The sequence below is a fragment of the Crotalus tigris genome, unplaced genomic scaffold (assembly GCF_016545835.1).
Source record: "Crotalus tigris isolate CLP2741 ecotype Arizona unplaced genomic scaffold, ASM1654583v1 scf7180000018585.330925593:3314079, whole genome shotgun sequence".
Taxonomy (NCBI): domain Eukaryota; kingdom Metazoa; phylum Chordata; class Lepidosauria; order Squamata; family Viperidae; genus Crotalus; species Crotalus tigris.
This window is the reverse complement of record NW_024097088.1, coordinates 2,764,484-2,779,136: the sequence shown is the minus strand read 5'-3', so window position 1 is coordinate 2,779,136 and position 14,653 is coordinate 2,764,484. Positions and strand designations below refer to the sequence as shown.

Here is a 14,653-nt window from a genome sequence, read left to right as displayed (position 1 = left end):
TAATTCCACAGGTCAGAAATGATTCCTAATGTTGACAAGTTACAATTAGAGGCATCCTTCACGAATGGCCAGGCTGGTCAGAGCTGCTGAGGATCGTATTTTACCTCTAGAGAACCAGCGTTCTCCTGGCTTTGGCCATCATTGTTCTAGACAGCAAGTGCAAAATTGCACACCTGACTCTGCTTTTGAACTGGATGACCAGGCTCAGCACCCAAGAGCTGACTCAGCAGTTAAATCTGCCAGGCTAGACCCCTTTGGACCAGAAAGACGGCCGACACAGTTCTGCATTGCACAAAGCAAAACCTGAATAAAGCCAGCCTTAAAAAAAGCTTCCGTGTTTTCCGTGTTTAGAGAAGGAAGGCTGGGTCTGAAAGGAACTAGCAAGAGTGGGATAACGGTAATGTTTATTTATTTACTGATTAAATGGGTTTGTCGCCCATCACACCATGAGTAGAGCTTTCGACAGAGTGTTCTGGGTGATCCTGGGGCACCAGTCCTCTGAAAGAACCCCCCCTTCTTTCCCCACACAGCCCTGCAATACAGGCCAGCCACAGACGGCCAGCAAAGCCCCCCTGTGGGCGGTGCCTGTCCCACGCAAAGACTGGATCCCCCACAGGTTCTGCTCGGGTGTGCCAGGAGTTTGGGGAAAAGTAGGCCGAGCCTCCCCTTCGGAAGCTCCTGCAGAGCCAGAGCCCAGCCGGCTGTGCTTCCCACACAGCACACAACATACACATAAGTGTTACCTGGCAACGGGAGGCGAGAGTGCCAGAAGAAGAGAAAGGAGTCCTTTCTTTCAAGAACAAACTCCCAAGTAATTGCAGTTAAAGATTTTATTGAACAAAAGAAACAGGGTAGCCTGAATTCTCTGAGCAAAAGCAGCTCTGTCCAAGCTGTGTTTGTGCTAAACTGTCTGAACTGAGATTTTATACGGAGGGCTCAGAGGCAGAGGGACCGGGGGGGGGAAGGGGGGGGCAAGATGGACAGATGCATTTTCATCCGGAGGGAACTGCCTGGTCAAAAGTGGAGCAGCTTCGCCAGTGAGAGTTCTAGCCCTTGTCTCTTTTGAAATCCAGTGCAGAGATCTAACTGGGTCCCCAAATCACTGAAGGAGAGGGAGAGGGGGAGGGAAGGCAGAGAGAAAAAGAACAAAAACCCTCAGTTAATGCTTCATGTTTTTAATGTGGGGAGGGCAGGAGAGGGTAAGCCCCCCCCCAGATGTACAGACCCAAGCTCTCTGCAGGTGCCCTCCTTCACTGCTTCCAAACTCCCGCAAGGCCATTTCGTGCTGAGCCACGGTCCAGAAGTCTAAAACGCTCCATTCAGAAGGGGGGCAGCTGGGGCCCTTCTCCCCACCCATGACCCTCCAGGCTTAGCCAAGGGGCCCTGCACTTGCCATTTGCTCCATCTTCTTCTTCCCCTCTCCTGCAAGTTACGCTGCCCCAAGAGTGATGCGCAAGGTGCCTGAAGCGTTTTGAAAACCGAAGAGTTTTTTCCTCATTCGTTAAGCATTTGGCTCCCGGAGACACGGAGTTCAGCTCTTTCCAGGCCTACTGCGAGAAACACCTTGGACCAAACAACAGGGGAAGCTTCACGGCTCTCCTTGGAGCCCCCCAACCCACCCCACCCATTATTTGCCAACAGCTTCAGGGTGAGCCACACAGAAACTGCCGAAGAAGACGAGGAGAGGACCCATGGTGCAGCGGGAGCAGAGGGAGAGGAAGGGCCCAGCAAGCCCCCGGACCGCTCTCAAGGCGCCGAAAGAGGCGACTCCCGCGAAGGCGAAGCTAGATTGTCCTCAGGGGGGAAAACTGTCAGCGTGCAGGCCCGGATGCCCCCCAGGGACTCTGGGAGGTCAAAGACCTTGTGCCACTCGTCCTTCTCCGGGTCGTACTTCTGAACGATTTCCACCATGCAGCGGTTGTTCCATGAATAGCCTCCGACCACGTAGATCTTGTTCTCAAAAACGGCCACCCCAACGTCACTCTGGCCCCGGAGCATGGCCGCAATCGGAGTCCACTGGTCCAGCGTCGGGGAGTAATATTCGCAGCTGAGCACATCATCGTAGTCACTGGTGCCCCGGAAGTGGTTGCCCCCGATGACATAGAGCTTGTCGCCCACCGTGCACATGCAGTGGAGGCCCCGCACGGTAGTCATGGGGGCCTTCTGAGTCCATTTGTCCGTGTCGGGATCGAAGCACATGAGCTCCTTCTGGAAAGTGTCGTGGGTGATGCCACCTGGGGGGAGGGGAAAGCCAGACACTCCGTGAGCAGTGAAGGGGGAGGCCCCAGGAACAGGAGCCCAAAGGCCGACAAGAGCCTTTCTTAGTAGCTGAGTTGATTTATTTATTAAGTGTACACATAGTTCTCGACTTACAACAATTGAACCCAGCATTTCTATTGTTAAATGAGACATTTGTTAAGTGACTTTGCTCCATTTTACAACCTTTCTTGCCACAGTTGTGGCAAGTTGTGGCTTCTCCAAATAGGGACATTTATAAGATTAGTCCCCCGAGCTGGTTGACCTACAAGCTCCCTTCCAACTCTTTTATTCTAAGCCTAAATCTAATCAGGAACGTGCATCCTAAACAAACAACTGGACTTCCCTCCTAACGGACCCCCTTTAAAAGGTGCTTATCCCAGAAGGCAGCCTGCTGGCTGAAATAGCCTGGGGAGGAATCGAGAGGAGTGACAGAGAATTCCGGCCTATTTGAGGATGGGAGAACTCCTGGCCCGGGGGGTTTGCAGGGGCAGTTTGGGAGGCATTGGCAGACTGGCTCACCTGAAATGTACATCAGCCCCCCGTACACCGTCCCTGCGTGTCCATAATGGGGCTCATTCATCTTCGCCACGTAGCTCCACTCGTTCATTCTGGGATTGTAACACTCCACCGTAGCTGTTCAAAAAAACCAGCAAGAAGCAATGTGAGACAACCCATTGTACAGGCGGTCCTCGACTTACAATGGTTCATTTAGTGACCGTTCAAAGTTACAATGGCACCGAAAAAAGGGATTTCGGACCATTTTTCACAGTTACGAAAAATCGCCAGGGTCATGTGATCAAAATTGAGATGCCTGGTAACTGGTTCGTACTTACGACCACTGCCGTGTCCTGAGGTCAGGCGATCCCCTTTAGCGACCTTCTGGCAAGCAAAGTCAGTGGGGAGGCCAGGTTCACTTAACAAGCGGGTGACTAACTTATCATCTGCAGTGATTCACTTAACAACTGTGAAAGCTCTCTCACCGGCCATCGCTTCAGAAAGGGCAGTGAACGTGATTCTCCGCTGTCATAGATTTATTTCCTCAACCTAATGAACAAAACTGTTTTGCAGATGATTTGGCCATCAGCATCGGAACAGACTCTCTCTCTGCTGGTTTCATGTTTCTGACCGGGTGCCCATTCTATTTTCAGCCTGCTGATGCAAAGAGAGACCCGGAGCCTCTTTTTAAAGAAAGCCCCTGTGTGCGGACCGGCCATAGGATCAGGGCACCTGTGGGGTGGCTGTAGAGGTCAAAAAAGTCATCACGGCAGCTGTGACCGAGTGGTCAAACCTCCACCCCTTTTTAAACGTAAGCTTTTTGTTTGTTTGTTTTATTTTGTTTTTTACACACACACATCTCTGCAAATGATCTTCCTTGCTTGTTTTCTGAGAAACACCCATTCGATAGCCAGCAAGAATTAAGCTTTCCAAGAACGGGCAGCGGTATTAACCTTTGCACACCCCACAGATGAAGCAAGGATTTTCAAGTGCCGAGCAGAAAAACACCAAGTCTCTAACACACAAAACATTCACTGGCATTAAAATAAATCCTACGTGTAAAAAAAAAAAAGGACTTTAAAAAGATTCCAAATGAGCCCTTAGCCTGCAGCTGTTCTAACACAAAGCTTTTCTGGGAGAGGAAGGAGGAATTCAAGAATCCCTTCCATTTGCTGCTCGGAGTGACCTGGCCACTAGAGGTGGAGCAGGTCACGATCTGAATGTACAAGCAGGCTCTCTACTCCCTGAAGCAGAGGCAGCTTCTCCATCCCAAAGTATTCCCCAAACTACTCAGGGCAGCCATGATGGTTGGAAACCCTCCTTTGCCCCCCCCCCTTTCAATCCGTTCCTGCTCCAGCACAGCACCCCACTAGAACCAGAGCTGGCCCGAGGCCTCTGCTGCAGTCAGACGCCCGTGACTTCACACCTTCCAAGCGTCTAAAAATAAACGTATGAACTTATACACACACAACACTCAAAGATCTCCATCGAGCTTGGAAACAGAAAAGAGCCTCCACTGTAAATGTTCTGACTGGACTGAGGAGACAAAGGAAGGCCTCAGTTTCCCCATTCAGGCTCTGATACAGGTCATACTCCAAGGCTACCAAAAGGCACCTCCGTCTGATATCCTATCCAAAACTCTGACTGAGAGAGGTCCACATAATCAGGACATCAAACTGGGTCTGGGGATGTAAGGCTCTCTGTTTCTGACCATCCTTCTCAGCAGAGGCAAAACTGGCCAGCTGGATGGATTTCTCCATGGCCGGAACAAAGTTCTTTTCACTGCTCCAGACTAAGACTTTGGTGAGAGCATCAGAGCTGACACCAGCCAGAGCTTAGAGACCACAGGAAAGCTTAAAGGAGGAGTGCAAGATCGGAAGATGTGGAGAGACTCGGCCCGTAGAAGCACCAAGAGTCGGACATGCCTGAATGGATGACATCACCATCATCATCACCAAGACTTCTGACCCATTCTGAAATCTCCCCCTTTGCCCCTTAGTTGACCACTCCCTCACTTTATTGCTGTCAGGTCCCTAGTAAGCCAAGAGATCCCTACTTCATTTAGGAACGATCACATTAATTAGGGCTTAAGCATTTGAGAAGATCTCGGCCATCATCAACTGCAATCCTTAGCACAACAAACTTTAGAAAGAATGTCTCTATATTCCATAGGTCGGGCAGTCTTTAGAGTTACAAGGCTGGTTATTATAGTATTTTTTATACCATTTTTTTATGGGGCTGTGATTTTTCCTTGTTAAAACAAGATCCACTGGGCAACAGCAGATTTTTTGGGGGGACAATAGCAAACTTCTACATTTCATTTCTGCTTCTTCTCTTCCTACGCTGAGTTTTTAGTAGCCTTAATCATTCTCGCCTTTGGGGATTATTTCCAAGCATCAACTTTTGTAGAATTGTCTGTTGGATTTTGAGCTGCCACATCCGTGTTTCTTATTATTTCAATTTTAAGCAAATAATACTTGCATGTCAGCTGTGGTAAACGTCGTGCTTGCCCACAGCCACCGAAAATGCTGCTCGCCAAATGCTCAGTGTGGCAGTCTGGCAGGGCCAGAGAGCCACATGAGTGTTTGTTTGGTATGTTTTTGCATCAAGAGCGCTACATCCAATTTCCTGCAATCTAAACATTATTAATTATGAATAAACATTATTTATCTTTCTTTCTTGCTAGCCTTTCACAATGAAGAGAATAAGGAAAAGTTACAAGGATTCTTCTCCTTTTTGCTGCAAAGAAAAAAAGCCTCGAAAGCTGCAAAGGGTAAAAATGACTCGCAATGCAGCTAATGAAAAGGGAGAGAGAAGACTCAGAATCAACAGGACCGCCAGCCAGGCACGGGCTTTCACATAAATGGATCAAGCTCATTATGGAAATCAATGCAACTGTTTAACAGCCCACAGATGGTTCAAGGTAAGACACTGAAGACGACAAGTACTAAGAAGCGACAGATCATATCAAGCGGGGAGAAATTACAGGAGAATTGTCAGGTAGCAACGGAGGTGCTCACCTACAGAGTTTCAACGCAAATATGGCTGCCTGCATTTGGTATTTATTATAGAGGAAGGTGTTAAATTATCAGAAGGAGGACTCTTAAAAGCTGCCCTGAAGATGGTCCTATCCCTCCGTGAGCTGAGTGGAAAATGCACAGGGGATGTTATTCACACTCACGTTGTTCACTGTCTGATTCACAAGGGGGGCCAGGAGGTGAGCCCGTGTGCTCAGACCAGACTAAGAGAACTGGCCACCAGCCCTTAATTCTTCAGACGTCAGACAAAAGAAGTTTAAAATAAATTCAGATCAGTGCTACCTGCATAAAATCAATGCAGAATTCATTTGTTCAGAAGAAAACAGCACCATTCATTAGTCCTCTTGACATGTGGGAAGATAGACAATTAAACTCTGCATTACCATAATAATGTACAGCGGCACCATTATTATTTCAAAACACTCCTTTTAAAAATATGATATAGGTTAGGATACAATGCCCTTGTTACTAAATCCCTGCAGAGCAAGGGATAGCCCGACTAAGCTTCGCTCCTTTTCTGAAGAGGTCCAGCGCCTTCGTAGATTGGGGAAACGTTCTGGCATAATATATCTTGATGCCAGAAAACCGTTCCACAATGAATCAAGATGTTCTGATTAGCCGGCTATTAAGCTTCCCTGCTGCGTGAGATGGAACTTACCTAATTCCCCAGCTGCATTTCGACCACCAACTGCATACAAATGTCCTTTGAGGGCACTTAGGTGGAAGAAGGTCCGCTTTTCATTTAAAGAAGCCACTTGCATCCACTTATTGTAGCGAGGATCAAACCTGAAAACCGTGTCGACAGCCGTCTTCCCTTTTGTGTCATAATTGCTCTGCCCACCAACCACATAGAGGAAGTTCCCAATCACAGCGATGCCGTGCTGGTACCGGGGGGCGTCCATGGGGGCCAGGGACTTCCACTCGTGTGCTTTCTCATCGTACATCCGCAGTTCCTTACTCACAACCAGTTGCTGCCGGAGGACCCCTCCCAAGGTCACCAGGTGGGTGCTGTCCGACCGGATGGCCGTCCTCTCCGACTGCATCACCGGCTGCATGTAGGGCATCATTTGATAGTTACTGGCTTCCAAGAGCAAATTGACACAAGTATTATCAGTCCTCATGAAATCCACCGTCTGGACATAGTTGATTAGATCCTGGGGCGTCATCAGAGGGAAACGGATGTTTTTCATGAGCTTTGCAGCGCATTCCATGCGTGGCTCCTCATACCGCAGCCACCGGCAGGCGGCTTTGAAAAGTTCCAGCTCGGTACAGTGCTTAAGGCTATTACTTGAGAGGACAAAGGCAAGGCGCTCAAAAGGGAGTTTCACAAACTCTCCCGTACTTAGCAGGGCTGGAAAGTTTTTGAGGATGAAATTGTTCACATATTTATCCACTTCAGTGAGGTTGTATGTGTTGGCAATTCGCCCCACCTCAACGCAGTTCTCTAAGGACACCTGTGAAGGTAAGAGAGGACATATTATCAAGGAGGAGCTTAACTGCAGGGTCATTTAACACTCCCACCCCCAACAAGTCTTTAGTCCAATGAACGCAAGAGCAAAACGCAACGAACTAGGGCTTACATGATAGCAGTGTTCCAATATCTAAAGGGATGCCACAAAGAAGAGGGAGTCAACCTATTCTCCAAGGCACTGAAGGCAGGAGAAGCAGTAACGGATGGAAAGTATCCAAGAAGAGAAGCAATCTAGAACTAAGCAGGAATTTTCTGACAATGAGAACAATTTATCGGTGGAACAGAAGTAGCCATCAGTGGAGGTTTTTAAGAAGAGATTGGACAGCCATTTGTCTGAAATGGTATAGGGTTTCTTGCCTGAGGAGGGGGTTGGACTAAAAGACCTCCAAGGTCCCTTCCAACTCTGTTATTCTGTATTCTATTCTGTAAATTTTTAGGACAGGCTTCTAAGTGAGGCTTCCTTGGAGAGGAAACAATACGCCAGCTGGTGCACTTCAGATGCCCTTGTTTTTGGCTTCCCTCTTCTTCTCTTCTCCTAAGGCAGAGCCCTGAAGCTGGGCTTGATTTTCAGTCCTTCCACTGCCCTGTAGCTTTTGTGGCCTTGCACAGATCAGAAAGGACTAATCACCACTGGCTCATCACTTCTCTGCTACTAGAATTCCCCTTCCTCAGCCAGCTTTCTCAAGCTCTTGGGACCGCAGCTCCAGGGAGCCAGGAGAAGCTCAAATGATGGTCCCGGAGCAGGTCAGGGACCTTCACCTAATCCTTGCCTGATAATGAAAAAGGAATCCTTCTCAAAACCTTGCAATTTGTCTCAGTGTCCTCTGAGTGATTCAACTCCAGTCTCAGAAGCCTTCTAAGTGATTTATCTCAAAAACATGAATTTGTTCCTTACGCTCCATTTTGTTGGATAGACCAACTGAAGGGAGCCCTGCAGAGCATGCAATAGCATGGAGAATTATTTTAGGCCGTGCTGCTGCGTTAGAGCACAACATCAGCCTTCTTGTTCCAATCGTGGCACTCGGAAAAGAAACAGCAAAGCAGACAAAATGTCACCGAATGTTTGGCCCTGCTAGAGGAGCAATCCAAGGCAGGTCCAGAGCATCTATTTGGGGCGTCTGGTTGAAACATTGCCTATGTTATAAACAGGCTGGTTGCATGGCTTTAGGATCTGATATGCTGTCAAACTGGGACATATCTTGCTCATTATGACATGTGGGAGTGGCTATAAAGCCTGTGGAGACAGGGAACACCGTAAAGGAAGAGCGGGAAGAAGAAGGGGACAACAGGGATGGGGATGACCAGCAATGAGTGCTACACGCAGCACCTCAGCGGGAGGCAGGAGGGCGTTGGCTGGAGAGAAAGACAGGAAGATGGTTGAGGAAGATGAATTGAGCCTACTTTTTCTATAGGACAGTCTTCTGAATCACTGCTCAGTTACAGCTGTAGCACTTCTCCATCTCTGTGTCACAGAATTTATGGGATTATTTAATTATCAGATTACATTTAATAACAAGGTATAATCTTGATAGGCGGATTGTGGTCTTCCAAAAGCAACCAAAAACATTAACGGTATTTTTTTTTTAAAAAAAAAAATACCAAGAAACACGCTTTCACTGCAGAAAAGTCAATAAAATCCTTTGCAAAAAAATAACTGCATTTATAACCATTGCCGTGTCCCAAGGTCATGTGATCATCTTTGGCAACCTTTGGACAAGCAAAGTCAGTGGGGAAGCCTGAGTCACTTAACAATTGTGTTACTAACTTATCAACTGCAGTGATTCACTTAACAACTGTGGCAAGAAAAGTCGTAAAACTGAGCAAAACTCAAAAAATGTCTCACTTAACAATGGAAATTTTGGGCTACTCTGCGGAGCCACACATTTGGGATGGATTAGACCAAGATAGCAGACTCTTTTAAGATTGTCACTTTTAATACTGAAATTGCAGGAGGAAAATAAAAGATAAGAAAAATCTAAATAGGGTTTCCTTGAAAGGAGGTTGAAACTTCTCAGTGGCAAAATTTAGAAAAGCGGTGAAGGGGCGGCAGGAAGCGTCAGATGCAGCTAAAATTGAAAAGCAAGAGGTGGAAGCAACTGAAGATGACATCAACTGCAAATACCACAGCCGAAGACAGGAAACTAAAACAGCAGCAGCAGAAATGAGAAAGGAGATGATTTACAAGGCACCAGCAGTTAATAGGTTTGCCAGCAGGACCGCTGATCCTGCAAGCCCTGTTGCTAAATCCAGGGACAAAAGATACGGATCCTCCTCTGCTTTAGTCTTCACCGGACATCCACGTCCAGATGCCCATAATTTAGACATCCTAGATTACTTTGGGGATCTGAATTTTCTTACTCTATACCAGGGATTCTCAACCTTGGCAGCTTTAAGATGTGTGGACTTCAACTCCCAGACTCCTCCAGTCAGCATGCTAGATGTTTTAAAGCTGTTAAGGTTGAGAAAGACAACTCTGTATAATCACAACTAGTATTTCACCAGAACTTAACAGAAATTCTAGGATAGCATATCTGAGAAAGGAAATGGACGTGTTTATTAGAAGAGGTATGGGGAACGTCTTCTCCTCTAAGTTAATGGCTTGGTCCCATCTTCCCCAGCTCTTGGCCACAGTAGCTAAAACCGTTGGATCTTGAAAATCCAACACTCTCCTTTTCCCCTCTCCCGTTGGTAAAAATGGTTGGTATTTTCATTATTTGTAACTTGGATGGAACCATGTTTTAAAACCCACCAGTTTCTGAAAAGCTGCACATTAGATGTCCCGTTATTTTTTAAAAATCTATTTACATGCAGGTTGCCAAATACCTCAGCCATTTCTGTCTTTTCAATCACCACTTTAATCCTTGAGCATCCATCAAAATACACACCCCTATTTCCATCTTACAGTCACCCAAACCACACTGCAAATGAGGCCTGCACAGCACCTTCTCCAGAAGAACCCAGCTGTTATACACAAAACTGAACATAGCTCTCCTTTGCAGTCAAAAGCAATTTACAATGTGCACCTTCTGCTCTCTCACAGCTGAGTACCTCCCACTTGGCAGAGCAGATTTATTTATTTTAATAAATTGTTTTGCCTCCGGGAGTCCCATTTGCAGAACTATTCCAAAACAGTTTATAGACTGCATTCACCATTTTTCCTATTCAACACATTGACATAAAGGTTAACTTAATTGTGTGATATGGCACACAGACAGATCGAGGACTAGTTTTGTGGGGAGCTGCCTTGCAGAACTACTCCTGTTCTAATTAAAGCAACGTGGACCAGCTCTTTTGGTCAATCCCTTGCAGGTTAGCTGAGGAGATGAGTCTCTAAGCTACAACCTACGTTTCTCTTACCCCAGATATAAGAAACACTTTACAGAAGTCCAGCACAGGCAAGATCTGCAAAAAGCTGGCCGCTTCTAGAGTATCCTGCAGGTTGTCCATGTTGAGGGAAAGTTTCGCCGTATAAATAAAATCAATGATCTTCTTTAAACCTATTTTGTTCACGCCGTGGAGCTTAATGCACATTAAGTCTTGTTCTTTCATCCCACCTGGAACAAAATTTAGAGACAATGTGGTTACAACTAGTCACAGCCTCCTTAGAAAGCTTCCTCCAAACCAGAGAGAATGGCACGTCATCCCTAACGTTAACTGAACCCCTGAAAGAAAACCCGAGAGGGGTGTCTACTGGCCTCTGCATGGCGGGTGATCCACCACCCTACCTGTGAACATGGCCTTGAAGTAATCACTAGCGGACGCCATCATCGCCCTGTGCACAGGGAACACTTCATCTCCATCGCCTGGCACTAACGTCACATCACAAAGCAAGCCTTCCAGGCGGAGCTGGTCAAAACCCTGCAAGAGAGAACCAGCGACGTCAGCTTCGCTTTCCCCCGGAAGGAGGAGGTGCTGCCCCACGGGAAGCCCCACACAATCGGAGCTCCTGTTCCTGGGACCGCAACAGCAGTCCAGGCTCAGTGTAGCTACTCCAATGCTGGGAAACCTGGGGGTGGGGGGGAGGTGGAGCTGCTCTGCTCCAACAAGCCAGAGGAGGAGGAGGAGGAGGATTAGGTTACTCCACTGAACAAAAGGCTTCTGATGTTCCCAGAATACAGGCACGGTCCTGGGGCAGCAGCTCTGCCTGGCCATCCACTTTGCAAAGCTTTCGGGCTGGTTTTTACACCGGCTGCAGTTCTTCCCCAGGCCTGCCCACCCGGCATTTTCCCACTCTTTAAAAACATTCCGGGAAGACAGCCTTGTTAGCCTAGTTTGCCACCTCCTCGGTGGCAGCAAACAATGCCAGGCACAGGGTTTGGCCTCCTTTCACAGCCACTGCAAACACAAAGCATCAGCAAGAGGGGCAAGGAAGGTGCTTTCTAGAGCCAAAGTCAGAGAAGGGGCCTGGAGTTCTGCACAGCATGCTGCTAGATGATGAAACCGAATTTCCACGCTCCGGGCCAATGGAAGCAAAAAAGATAAGAAGAGCATCCACACGGAAAGGCAGTTTCACCTAACAAAGGCTTTCAGACATAATTCGCAGGCCAACACTCCCCCCCCCTGGTTTGGGCAATGTCAAGCTTGGATTCCCTTCAATCACAGGGAAAAGCAGCCCCACTCTTTCTCTTTGGCAGTGTGGCCACAATGTCTACTTGGCAAGGGAGAGGAAGTCCTCAGAAGCCAAGAAGGGGACCCCGTTCTGCGCTTCCTTTCCACTAGCTTGGTGAGGTGGGCTGCAACGATACCGCCAAACAAACCCGTCTTTGGAGGAAACTCTCCCCCGTGAAACGAAGAAGGGGTGTCCAAAGAAGATTTGGCGGGTGGCTCTGTCCAGGGGCTTCACTCACCTGAAGGACCACAGAACTGTGAGTGTTGCTGGTAAAGAATCTGGTGGTTCCTGCCTTCGATGCCTGCAGGTGAGCAGACAAGCCCATATCGCTGCTCCCCAGAGTCACTTTCATTTGAGGGTCTTCCTCTTCAACCAAAGATCTAGGAAAAAGAAAGGAAGAGAAGAGATGACTTTGGCCTTCAGTCAGAGCTTGGTTCTACTACCTGAGTCGCCACCACCAATGCAGGAACATGCAGGAATCTGTAAGGCAATCTCAAAGGAAACCTAATCCAATTTTTATTGCTATTATGTTATTAAATGTTAAAAAGTGACGGGGCAATTTCTCGTTCTGAATTCAGGCTTTGTTGCAACAACTTTCTTCCATTTTTTCTCATAACTGAGACGATTTGCAATTTTTGATCCCGTTTTCAAGATTTGGGGGTTCAAAAGCCTTCCACCTTTTAGAAATTTAAAAACCTTCATTGCGGCTCAGAGGAAACTGAGGGGGGGGGGGAGTTTACAAGCAGTTCTGTCTGTCCAGATCTCAAGTGCTCTATGCATGACCTGTGCCCATAAAAAGCTCAGGGATATCGCATTACACACAGTAGTTTGTGAGCCTTCCGTGCAGGTGCTGACATTAAGGTATCCGCTCCTCTTCGTAATGTTTAAATATAACTTCCAGCCTCTTTCTAAAAGATCTAATCTCTGAGCATGCAGGGAAAACATTGGCCTCAAAAGGAGTTTCAGAAATTACTTCAGCAGGATAACTAGTCCCCCAAATATGAGCAAACCAATTGTTTTGTGCCTACATTTTTTAAAAAATCCCAATTAAAAACAGAGTTGGCTTGGCTTAAAATAATTCTATCAGGTTATGCTTGCAGCTGCTATTTATTTGCACTGAGTAGGAAAACTAGGGTTATTTAAAGGAATTTCTGAAACTTGAACATTTGGGGGTGGTAGTGGTGTGGTAGCTGAAAGCACAAATTGTTTGGAGATCAGCCATAAAAATTGCTAAAAAAAATACCGTGGACTACAGAGAAACGGTGCTTTGATACACGGGTGTGAAATACATGGAACATGCAGGGTGGAAATGCAAACACATTTAGTAAGGTTCTATTTCAAATGTGACCAGGTGGTTTCTCACAAGGATTTGTAAAGATTAAAGCTTCTTTCTGAATATGCTGCTGTGCACTACAATTAGTAACCCATAAATAACCTGTAATATCTCATGTCACATACTGATTAATTACACAGCCTTAAACCTCAAATCTGTTTCTTTTGGTGCATTCAGGCCACTGGAGGTTGGAAAAAAATTAAACAAATCACAGATGGCAGATGTTGGTACAACAACTGAAGCTGAGGTTGTCCAGGATGGATGCCTGTTATTTTATTGCAGTGCTCAGACTTGCCTTTGATACCAGCAGCAACAACAAAGAATTTCCGATAGATTAAATCACATTTTGGTTAGAAATTGTACAAAACACTGTGGGATGTGTAGCGTAAAATCAGATTGCGTTCTTGTGCTTCAGGTTGGACAGAATCACCCGTGTTCTCATCTACAGGTTGAACCTGAGCTCCCCCGAAGGTTCAGTCCCATCGTCTTCGCACAATTACGGCAAAGACAAAATACGGAGAGAGGACCACAACATGATGTCTCTGAGTGCACTGCAAGGAAATGAGCTCCACACAAAATAAGTGTTTCCTCCAGAATCACTGCAAGATGTTACTACTGAAGACCAGTTTCATTAGGTCATAAAGATATATATTATTGGTCCACGGAATAGAATATTGGACTAGATCAGATCTGATAAACCAGGGCTGTCCAATCTCGGCAACTTTTGCAGGAGTCGAAGTCCACAAGTCTTAATGTTGCCAAGGTTGGACACACGTGCGATAAACAGTTTCAGACCACAAGGAGGGCTTGAAACTTTGAAGGCTTCTTTATCCAGTACAAAAAAAGTTAGCATTTCTGGAAAAGAAAATATCTAGCCTAGTCAACTTATCTAGTTTTTTCCCACCTTCTTCCATGTTGCTTTTCAATACCAGCAACTCACCCCTGATGAGCTGTGGAACCCAAAGACCCAAACTTCACAACAGGACATCTCCTCCAGTACCTGAGCCATCTCCTTACATCAACTATGCATCCAAAAAACCCCCAAAGTTTTAATGAAGGGATATTCAGTTTAGACGTATTTACCAAGGGTGTTTTATACACACTCATTAAAGCTAACACACCAACCCTTATAAATAATTAGTTAATAAGGAGAGTAAATATATTGATTAGGCTTTTCTGGTGATAATGCTGAATTGCTATTGCCTCCAAGAATTCCTCATAAAGTTAATTAAACTTTTAATTATTCCCCTAGCTATGACCAATAGAAGGCATTATATTAAAAAAGAAGAATAGTTGGACTTTTAAGCCACCAGGACTATCCTTTACAAAGAATCGGGGTGGGGGTGGGGGTGGGGTGGGGGAGAAAACAAACCAGCAAAGAAATGAGGATCCAGATAACTGCTTGGGCAGAGAGAGGGTGGAGAATCAGCATGCAGGCGTTTTCTTTT

General features: G+C 46.5%; 1 protein-coding gene across 8 annotated transcripts in view; it reads right to left on the bottom strand.

The window, feature by feature from the left end:
• Positions 1-812: 812 nt before the first annotated feature.
• KLHL13 (kelch like family member 13) overlaps positions 813-14,653 on the bottom strand; it is a 36,295-nt gene continuing 22,454 nt past the window's right edge. For all 8 annotated transcript variants that reach the window (XM_039354807.1, XM_039354804.1, XM_039354805.1 and 5 more), the window contains 6 exons: positions 12,111-12,252; positions 10,989-11,121; positions 10,621-10,817; positions 6,451-7,246; positions 2,779-2,892; positions 813-2,234 (listed from right to left, as the gene is read on the bottom strand). In XM_039354807.1, coding sequence (XP_039210741.1) covers positions 1,747-2,234; positions 2,779-2,892; positions 6,451-7,246; positions 10,621-10,817; positions 10,989-11,121; positions 12,111-12,224 — 1,842 coding nt within the window. In that variant the 5' untranslated portion in view covers positions 12,225-12,252 and the 3' untranslated portion in view covers positions 813-1,746. The remainder of the gene's footprint in view (positions 2,235-2,778; positions 2,893-6,450; positions 7,247-10,620; positions 10,818-10,988; positions 11,122-12,110; positions 12,253-14,653) is intronic.